The sequence below is a fragment of the Magnolia sinica genome, chromosome 2 (assembly GCF_029962835.1).
Source record: "Magnolia sinica isolate HGM2019 chromosome 2, MsV1, whole genome shotgun sequence".
NCBI lineage: Eukaryota > Viridiplantae > Streptophyta > Magnoliopsida > Magnoliales > Magnoliaceae > Magnolia > Magnolia sinica.
The window spans coordinates 1,930,862-1,941,923 of record NC_080574.1 but is presented as its reverse complement, the minus strand read 5'-3'; the positions used below and the strand labels follow the sequence as shown (position 1 = coordinate 1,941,923).

At 42.9% G+C, this 11,062-nt stretch overlaps 1 protein-coding gene across 1 annotated transcript; it reads right to left on the bottom strand.

Annotated features, from left to right (window-relative positions):
• Positions 1-57: 57 nt before the first annotated feature.
• On the bottom strand, positions 58-6,317 carry LOC131231465 ((R)-mandelonitrile beta-glucosyltransferase-like). Its single transcript, XM_058227668.1, has 2 exons — positions 5,745-6,317; positions 58-1,867 (listed from the first exon to the last, which is right to left on the bottom strand). The coding sequence occupies exons 1-2, from the start codon at positions 6,271-6,273 to the stop codon at positions 879-881; spliced, it is 1,518 nt and encodes a 505-aa protein (XP_058083651.1). The 5' UTR covers positions 6,274-6,317; the 3' UTR covers positions 58-878.
• Positions 6,318-11,062: the final 4,745 nt, after the last annotated feature.

Sequence of the window (11,062 nt, the reverse complement as noted above, 5' to 3'; positions counted from 1 at the left end):
TGGTCATTCCAACGGCTCAGCATTTGGCGTTGGATTTCCGTCTGCATACAAAGGCAATGGACAAACATTCCATACTTCCTCTTTAACCGTACAAATTCTTCTACTATCAATACTAATAAGTAATAACACAGACGAAATACATGAACCTGGACCGGAGGATACGTACATGATACCAAGGTTTTCTGTTAGCGACTAGGGTAATGATCCATGTTGCTGATTTGTTTGGTCCATCTCAATTGAATCTTAACTTAAAAATCTCCACAACATGACAATCTCAACCGGTCCATTTCCGGCCGGCAAATTAATGTTTATGAAGAGAAATGCAGCAATGGCCCAAATTCAACTTAAATAAGACCCAGGACTGGCAGGTAGGATCTTCCAATCTGGACCATCTACCGCCAGTAGTGACGTACCATTGGTCTGTACGGCTTAACCACCGGCCCCATCTGTACCAAGCTGAAAACCAGAGAATATTGTACCTAATTCATCTAATACAAAAGGAAAGCTAAGTGCGGTCAGAGAGATGGGCTCACTCACATAGTCACGTATGGCAACAAATTACACATGCACAAGATCGGGACCGGTCATCAGGCCATCCTCACCGTCTACATGCCCTAACTCAAAAATCAGTATGATATCACCATCAGATGGCCTACAAGCGTACATAGAATGTGGACTGTTAGTCAATTTCTCTTAAATGCTCACTTATATTGGTCCACGTGTGGCCCACCTGATGATCATAAGCGTGACTTTAGACACAAGGCACCTACAGAGTACGGTGGCCCTGATAAGTGACCCGATCTGGCACCCAAGTGACACTTTGCCACGTAGGACATGGGTGCAGTTGAGCATTCTTCATAACAAAATCCTTCATCCTATCATCCAACGGCTGTCCCGGCGTTTGCAGCTGACCCAGTTGAGATCCTGTGATCTCTTGGCATAAATATCTCATTTACTAACCTATAAAAATTGGTGTAAGAAGATCCTCCCTCCTCGATAGCCTTTGTTGCTCTCTCCTTCCATTTCATGGCATTCTTCATCATCTCCTTCCCTTTCTCTCCTCTTCCCATCAGCTCTTTCACAGCATTCTCTATCTCTTCTCTCCTCACATTTGCATCAATCTCCATTCCTATTCCCCATTCCTTACATATATAACGACGGTTTGTCATCTGCTCAGCAAAGAAAGGCCAGCAGATCATGGGCACACCTCCACATATGCTCTCGATCGTCGAATTCCAACCACAATGTGTTATAAACCCTCCGATCGAAGGGTGGGAAAGCACTTCCTCTTGCGGGCACCAGCTCACTAGCAAACCCCTCCCTTTGATCTCTGCCATGAAGTCATCCTGCAGGATTGCATGATCACCCACAACAAGATTGGATCGAATGACCCACAAGAACGGATGGTTGCTGTTCGCCAGCCCCCATGCAAACTCACTCAGATGGTGGGCCGTCACGACCGTTGTGCTCCCAAAGTTCACATAGATAACCGAAGCAGATTCTTGGCTGTCCAACCATTCGAGGCATCCTATATCTTCTTTCCATAGGTTCCAACCCATTGATTTGAACTGATGATAATTGGGCATGTGGCGACAGAGCATTGAAAGCGGGCCGGTGGTGTAAACATGAGAGGACATGGATCGCATGGCAGTTATAACATCGTATTCCAATTCGTCGAACGTGTTGAGGACGATTGCCGGAGCCTTGAATGTGTTGTGTGCCTCATCGAGCATGAAGTTGAGCATGATGTCGTTGTTGGGGTCTGTTGATCTGATGAAACTGGGCATATCCTCGAACCGGATCTCTCCCATTCCTGGAATCCAATCGATGGTCGTGTCCAGATATCCATTGTTAAGGTAGCTTTCATCTGCATTCACACATTAAGTGTTTGAAACTAGGTTAGTTTGTTTGAGTGACGACGGTCCGAGTCGACTCACTCGGTCGACTCAGACTTTAAAAGGAGGATTTTTAAAAAATTGGTATTTCAAAAATTTCCTTGAAAAGTTTCAAAACATTTCTATTTTTTTGCTTTGGTTTTTAGTCTATATTGAAAAGCTATAAGTCCTTCAAGTGATTTATAAGTAATAATTAATAATTGTGGCGGAAGGCTTAGGTCTTCAGGACTTGGGGATTTTGGGTGTGCACCACCTCTCACAATGTGTGCGCATCAAGTCCTACACTGAAAAATCTAGGAGGCTTTCAAGTAGTTTACAAAGCAATGGTTGTGGTGGAAGGCTCGGGCCTTTCGGAGACATGGGGATTTTTGGGAGTCCCTCCTTGATTTTAAGGGTTAGGCCTTCAAGGACATGCCGCTCGGCTGTGGCATGTGTGCGCGTTGCGTGCATCCACGTCCTCTCCCAAAGGGTGTGATTACACCCCTATTCGAAGTTCCAAGGGAGTACATCTCCAGGGAGGGCAGAATTTATATAGTCCAGTTACTTTTATAAAACTCAAACCTAACAATCTTAAGGTTGAATTCACACCTAGACTATGGCTGCCATCTATTACAGTAAACCCCACAACTGAGTTGTCCAAAATCAAATATCATCTATTACAGTAAACCCCACAGCTGAGTTGTCCAAAATCAAATACTTCTGTGGACAACATTTCAAAAGATGGAAATAGAAACTAATCTTTGCCCACCAACATATAGTCTAGATATTTTTCGAAACCTGATCCTAACAATCTTAAAGTCGAATTCACACCCAGTACATGGCAACCATCCATTACAGTAAACCTCACAACTGAGTTGTTCAAAATCAAATACTTTTCTGGACAACATTTCAAAAGATGGAAACATAAACTAACCTTTGCACTGGACAGCCTTAAGGTCTCACATATATTGTATGGATTTCTCAAGTTTAATCCAGCAAATAAAACTCAAAAACGAAATGCTCCTAATTGTAAAAATTGTATCCTAAATGCCCTCTCGAGAAAATGGATTCTTGGTGTGAACACTGGCCTGGCCCATTTGTGAGCGAAGACCTGAGTTGTAAAATCTAAGCCCGACCCATAACTCGTGGACCGCAGCTGGAGCCTCACCTCTAGTAAACAAATCTAGATTAGGCCAATGGCCCTGATAAAATAAATTATTATGCTCCAGCCCCACTCAGCTCGGCCTCAACCGCCCTTGTGAGATCCATTACTATTATTTAAGAGGTTTGGGTATTTAAGGTCTTTGTTACTATTCATAAGCTTCTTATAAGCAGGTCAGGTCAAGTAGCCATGGATCCGGTCGAGCCCCACCCATTTACTTTACAGGTCTCATTTTCTGGGCTGAACCCAACCCATGGTCCGTGCATCCTAAACCCGTCGAGAACCTGGTTGTGCTGGCTGGCCCACCAATCTGAGCGGACTGATCCATTGCCAGTTGCGCTGGCTGGCCCGCCAAGTCGAGCAGATGGATCCACTGCTAGCTCACTTCTCTACTGTTGAAAATCAGTGGTTTTTAAAAAATAATAAAAATGAAAATTCAAAATTTTCAAAATTTCAGAATTTTCCCGCCAAAATACTTTTTTGAATTTTTTAAATTAAAAAGTACGGTGTGTGTGCTTTGTCCCACATCAGAAATGCAAAAAATAATTTTGTGGTTTATATGAGATGTTGAGAAGGGTATTCTTACTTGGAGCCTTTTGGAGGAGATGAAACACGCACGCATGCTCGGGCTCGCGCTCGGGCACAGGCGTGGGCGTGGGCGAGGGCATGGGCAGTGAGGCAGTGTGGCTGTAGTGGCGCTAGATGGCGCACTTTGCACTTCACACATGCGCATCGTGTCGCAGAGTAGTCGCTCCCTCGCAACCTTGCGCGAGACGGTGCGATGGGTCTGGTCAGATCCTTAGGGCAGTGTGGATGTGAAATGTTGGAAATGAGCTTGGTTTTTATAGGTGACTGAGAACGGTCGGATCTTAAATCCGAAACGTCCAGCCGTTTCTTAAACGGATGGCTATCTTAAAAGCTACAATGGTCCGAAAACGGACGGGCCAGGATGATCCAACGGTCAGATCTACAGATCTAATGACCAGAAACGTTTGGGATTAATGGACAACGGCCAGAAACGTTTTTCAAACGTTCTGGACTATTGAATACCACACAGCAACGGGTCTAAACCTGAGGCCTATATAAACTGGACCATTCCAGTCCGATTTCATCATCTCAACACACCATCTCTCCCATCAAATCAGATATAATTCATAGCTTCATTTTAAAATACTGTTATCATCTCTATCGTCTAAGTCTACCAGAATAAATCTACTGCGTTAAATTGTTCCATAGTAGACCTATCGTGATTGCTGCACGCTGGATCCAAATAAGACTGGTCTTATCCTGGAAGTAATTCGCCTGTAACCCATCAGCAGTTGATAAGGGGGTGAATCACGCTTTAAGGACATCGTATTTTATACGTGATTCAGCCTAGTGATAATTTTTATTTTTTCTATTTTTTATTTTCGGTGTATCCAAAAGAAACTTTTCATAACATCTACTGCCATGAATAGAGCATGAGGCCAGATCCACTGCACAACTTCAACGTTAAGCCTAATCTACAATGCAATGTGCAAGGGCCATCTTGAGTTGGCAAATGACATCCAATCTGTCCACTGTGTGATCCCCATGCTCTCTTTGGGACCCAAAGATCAGGCCAATTCAAAATTCATATGGGCCGCGCCATGTAAAATCATGCCCATAACCTCAAAAATCACATGGGGGTGTGATGCACGTGAGTTTTGGAATGGCCTATTTTTTGGACTATCCATTCATATTGGTGAGGCAGCATCTTCTGAATGGATTGGATGCCATATACAAAATACAGCAGGTCTCACACACAATCTACAAGGTTTTTAATGATCGGCATCCCATCCTCAACTGTTCTCTATAGTGTGTGGCCCATTTGAGTTTTGGATTGGCCTGATTTGTGAGTGCCAAGGAAAACTTGGTCCGATATGATGGACGGATTGGGTGTCATGAACACTGACGCAATGGATGTGATGAGGCCGTCTTGCTCAAGGATAACTACTCCGAATCCACTAGACTTCTCTGGACTCGTCACGGATATTCCTCAAATTAGGTAAATAGACAAAAAAAAATAAATTCTAATAAATTTGAAAATAAATTGGTTAATGATAAAAACGAATTTACAATCCTTTAAATATTAATATCAAACTTAGGAAGAAGTTTTAGAATCAAACTCCAACTCAAACTCCCTTAAAACCTGACTATTATTTATAGATAGTAATGATTTCTACACCAAAAACAGTGAGTGTCCAATTTGTACTAACAGGTTATTCTCCTAATTTTTCTGACCCCTTTTCATGTTGGCACAACTAAGAGTTATGATCCAACTAAAACTTATTATAAATAGTAAAAACAAGATTAAAATGGGTTTTCGACTGTCGATCCAATGGAATCTTGCAAATCCGGCATAGCGGGTTGGTTGGCTAAAGTTGCTTCTCCTGCCCAAAATTATATATTGTACGTCGAATGATTCATTTTGGTTTGTGAGATACACGTACTTTTAGGGTTCTGACAGTCCTGATCACTTTCGCCTCTGATCGGGCTTTCTTTGGTCCATCTTGGCCATGAAAGTGTCTACGACCTGCTCTACATCAAACACATCATGGTGGGTCCCACACATGGTCATGTAGGCTCACCTTAACCCTTTTTTTTTTTTGCAGTGATTCAGGTATTGCTTATATAATTGCAAAAAATTCCTATATGCAAGCAAGGAACATAAACAACATATGGTTTACCTTTCAGGGGTGCAAGACCTCTTTTGATGAGTTCACGGCAGTATATGTAGGCCATGAGACCACAAGCCCCAGTAGTCCAAAACACAACATTAGGAATCCCAAGCTCTTCAGCAACTTCCTGAGTGAACGTCATCACCCCATCTGAAACTATGCAGCTGACTCGGGACGAGTCTGCCGAGTCATTGAGTCTCATTACGAGTTCGCGAAAGGGTGCTAGGCACGCTTTCTTCCGGATGGAATCGCACAGCGTCGGGATGTGTCGCATCGCCTCCCTGTCGTTGGGCGGCAGTCCATCGGGTATGGTTTCGATTCGAAACCCGTCTGGCCGTGTCGAAGGAGAGTGCTGGCTTCCGCGCGATTTCGATATACGGCTGTGATCGAACTCGCTGTGGACGAGGGTGATGTGGATGCCTGTTGAGTGGAGTAGCTGGACCAGTTGCATCATTGGGTTGATGTGGCCTTGGCCTGGGTATGGGACACATACAACATGAGGCTGCTGGATGGTTTGCTCTGCTTTCTTCAGCTCCATTTTCTATACCTTTGGAGCGTTATCTTTTGAGCACTTCCTAAACCCCTTTATAGACCAGAGGGATGGTGAACCCCAGACCACCTAGCATGGTGACCCCAAGACCAACCTGCTAGGTGGTCTTGGGCGCTGTGGGGCCTACCTTGATGTATTTAATTTATATCCACGCCGTCCGTCCGTTTTGAAAGGAAATTTTAGGGCATAAGACAAAAAATTGAAGTAGATCCAAAGTTCAAGTGCACCACACCACCGGAGATAGTGGGGCTAATTGACACCCACCGTTGAAGCCTTCCTAAGGCCCACTGATTTTTATTTTTTATTTTTAATATCCAACCTGTTGATAAGGTCACAAAAACACAAATATCAGCTTGATTCAAAAATTTTGTGGCCCTAAAAAGTTTTTAATGGTGAGCGTTCGATCACCATTTTCCTATGGTGTGGTCCACTTGAACTTTCCATCTGCTTTATTTTTAGGCCCGTTCTTTAAAATAAGCTGGAAAAACGGGTGGACAGAGTAGATAAAATACAGAAACATCATGGTGGCCCCACAGTGCCCAACCCCACCTAGGTGTTTGGGTCACCACCCAATTGGCTTTCCCAGTCCTACATCTTGTCAAATTTTTGTGACATCCAACCTGTCCAAAATGTTGTTCCCCACCATATGGGACACGTTTGTGTGAAAATCAGCGTGATCCAACCATCAGGTGGGCCACACTTGTAAAATTTTTAATTGAATTGATAGTGTTTTTTTATTTTTATTTTTTTAACACGCACACACACGCCACTACGCACTCACGCAACAGTGGGATTTCACCACTTATGGGTACTCGAACCCTTGACCAGGTGTTGAAACTCCCATGAGTCTACCAGCGGGGCAAGAGCAAGGATCCATTGCATCAATAGTTGTAAATTATTAGTTTTAATCAACCTATCTAATAGATTATTACACGGCACCTGTGGGACTTTTACGTCATCATCATGGAATGATTGATCAGGACCACCACTCTCAATGTTGGTCGCAAGCTCTCCCATAAAAGGCAGTTGCCGTGAAACTTACGCTATATTGTTTTATCATGAATACTGACAAGTGGAACATGATTGATGTAATATTTATTTTTTATTTTTTTTATAGCTAAATAACGCAATAATGCTTAGACGATGATTTCAATGGCTATACATTATTTACAGTGTGTGGCCTACCTGATGGGTGGGGAATCAGATTTTTTGTATATAATCATCTTCATGGTTGGGCTAAACTATTGGACGGGTTGGATGTTGCACACACCTAATGAGTGAATCGAACTGATTTTTGCACTCGTGTTGGCCAATCTAATTGGAAGGCTGTTGCACGAATGTGATGGGGTGGAAATCGTTCGCTTGTTAGGCAGGCATATTGAAATCCACACTGGTTAGTTGATACTGACTGGGTGATGAACAGGAGATTCAAACCATCCATCAGGGGGGCAACACATGAATAAAGAAAATGGATAGTCATAATCAACGTACGACCGTTGATATTCTAATCTAGGGATGCGTGGCCCTGGAATTGATCTTGCGCACGTGTGCCATGAGTGGGATACTAACCTTGGCATTTCTCTAGACACAGGACACCTGACCCGCTTCCATAGTGGGCCATACCTTGATTCCCTGGCCGTGGGGCCCTCTTTGATGTATGTGTTGTATATGTACACCATCCTTCCATATTTCATATTATTTCAGGGCATGAAGCCTAAAAATCAAATAGATTCAGATTTCGGATGCCCCTACTACAGAAAACAGCGGTCATTGACTATTGAAAACTTTTTAGGGCCCACAAAAGCTTAGTATGAAGCCGATATTTATGTCTTCCTTAATCTAGGTCCTAAAACTACTAAACAATTTAGGTGGCAAATAATTATTACAGTGGAGAACTTATAAATAAGTTTGATGGCAAATAATAAACATGATGGTGTACGAAAGGAAGTTTTCAATGGTAAGCTTTCAATGACCACTCTTTCCTATGGTGTGGTCCACCTGTGATTTATATCTGTTTAATTTTTAGGCTTATGCTCTAAAATGATCTAACAAAATAGATGAACAGTATCTGATCCGCTACCTTTTCGAATTGGTTTTTTTTTTTTTTTTCGTTCCGTTAGCCTGTTAGTACACCCACCGACAGTTCACACTTGCAGTGTTAGCCACCTCCACTAGGTAATCGATACCCAGACCTTAGTGTTGGAACGAGGTATCTTTCACTCAGTCTACCTGGGTGTCCCTTTTTTGAATTGGTTGTATGCGTATGTAAACTGACATGTTGGCATATGTACACAGGAATAGTAGGATATTCGGTTAAACTTGTGGCTCGATGTAGACCGTTCATATTTCTCTTCTTAACCTTTTATTTGCAGGTCCCTGATCGTAGGATATTAGGATTGTTCCACAGGGGAGTTTTTTGGTTCATTGTCCATCCATTGAGGGTCCCAACAGATGAATGGTTGAGATCACCGAGCCTTGCACCGCCGTGTCAGAATTGATAACCAAGACTGACCTTGCAAGATCCATTTACTTCCTCCGTAAAAAATGGAACGCGGATTGCGTCATACCCCCACCTCTCTAGTTCGGAATGGGCATGGGCTCCGAGTGGCCACCGTGATGTATGGGTTTTACCTACACCGTTCATCCATTTTTCTATATCATTTCAGGTTATGGGTATTAAACTATTACCGTTGAAAACTTCTTGGGGCCAGAGAAGTTTTGGATCGAGCTGATATTCGTGATTTTCCTTCATCCCGTTCCATGTAACTTTACGAATAGGTTGGATGGAAAATAAACATCAAGGTGGGCCCTAGGAAAGTTTCAACATTGAGCATCATCATCAATGCTGCTTCTTGTGGTGTGGTATACTTGAGCCTTGGATCTTACTAACTTTTAATTTTATTTCATAAAATGCCATGGAAAAATGGATGGACGGTGTGGATAAAACCAATACATCACGGTGGCCACTCAGAGCTCCTGCCCGTTCCCAGCTGGAGAAGGGCGGGGTAGGACGTAATCCGCGTTCTGAAAAATGGCGGTTCATGTATATCACCCAAACGCGGTCAACATCATCTATCCTAATGAACGGATCAGATTGAGAAAGCCTTTTGTCTACACCGATATGGCTTCGATTGCTTCCGTAGAACACTGGACAAGATTCTGTTTTTGGGAAGTCTACAAAAACCGGCCACTGGTCTACTTTGATGTTGTAAGCGTGATCATGTACGTGAGTTTATTTTATTTTATTTTATTTTTAAGTTCCGAAAATAATGTTCACATACAGCGTTGTGTGTGAACTTTTGCATACACGCCTCTCCTTCTTGCAACATAGTCAACATTTGAGCCATTCAAAGGTGGGCCAAGCTATAAATATGAATTGAGTTGAAAATCGAGATGGTCGTTGTTGGGGGTGTTGCATAAAAAATCTTAGGATCTTGCATCCCAAAACACTAGAATTATGGGATATAATAAAATAATGAAATAAATCAAAGCACAAATCACACGACACAAGAGATTTTACATGGACAACCCTCGAAGAGGTAAAAACCACGAGATCTAGTCCAAAGCAATAATTCACTATGGAGTAGAACGTTACAACCGATCACAAGCATATATCGCTTGGATCAAACCTTCTTCACTCATGTAGGAGTGGATGAACAATAAGAGAATAATGAAAACGGAGAGATCTCACCAATCACAAGGACGTTGAAGCGCTGAGACGTCGACCGCGCAGTAGATCACCTCTACGAGCAAAATATTCCATTCCACAAGCTTCCTCTTTCCCTTCTACAATCTTTCTCTCTCTTACATTAGTCGTGAAAACGCCTTAACGTACCCTATAATAGCCCCAGGGACCCTTATTTATAGTTTAGAAAACTCCACTTCAGCACCTTTGCGAAACCGCTTCAAATTTATACAGTCCGCACAAAATTCGCGTAGAAGCTGAGTAACGCACAAAATTCGCGTAGAAGCTGAGTAACCCTCGATTAGTCGAGCCAGGTCTTGGACTGGTCGAAGGACCCCTTCGATTGGTCGAGCCTGACCCTCGGCACCAAAAAATACAACTTGCTGGACTTTGAGTTAAGTGAGTCTTGACTGGTCGAATAGCCCACTCGACCGGTCGAGCAGCGCGGTAATGCCAAGATTTAAGACATCCAATTTACAACAAGCTGCATTACCTCTCCTCTGAATTGAGGAGGAAAACTCCATCAAATATCCCCCTTTCCGACTCATGAGGAATTCACCTTCTTCAAGCCAACCAGGTTTCTACAAACCTTAAACTTGCCCTTGAACAATGCCTTGGTTATCATGTCTGACCCATTATCGTCTGTATGAACCTTCTCAAGCTGTAACACCTTTTGTTCCAAAATATCTCTGATCCAGCAATACCGAATCTCCATGTGCTTCGACTTGGAGTGCTGACTTAAATTCTTGCTCAAGTGTATAACATTTTGACTATCACAATAGACCTCGTGCTGCTCCTGCTTCAGGCTAAGTTCCTGTAGGAACTTTTTCATCCAAACCATCTCTTTACATGCCTTTATGACTCCAATGTACTCGGCCTCTATCGTCGACAATCCTATGACCTTCTGTAGCTTGCTCTGTTAAGAGACCGCTCCCCCTGTAAACGTGAACACAAATCCCGATGTAAACTTCCTGAAGTCTATGTCACCTCCTATATCTGCATCTGTGTAGCCATTTAACATAGGTTTTTCGTCACTATAACATAAGATCAACTTAGATGAGCCTTTTAAATACCGCAGTATCCATTTCACTG

What these genes read in the sequence shown, in the direction of transcription:
- LOC131231465 (XM_058227668.1), bottom strand. Translation starts at nt 6,273, where the DNA reads ATGGAGCTGAAGAAAGCAGAGCAAACCATCCAGCAGCCTCATGTTGTA. An exon ending in AGGTCTTGCACCCCTGAAAG is followed by an intron (nt 1,868 to 5,744) that starts GTAAACCATATG and finishes GTGTGAATGCAG; the next exon opens with ATGAAAGCTACCTTAACAAT.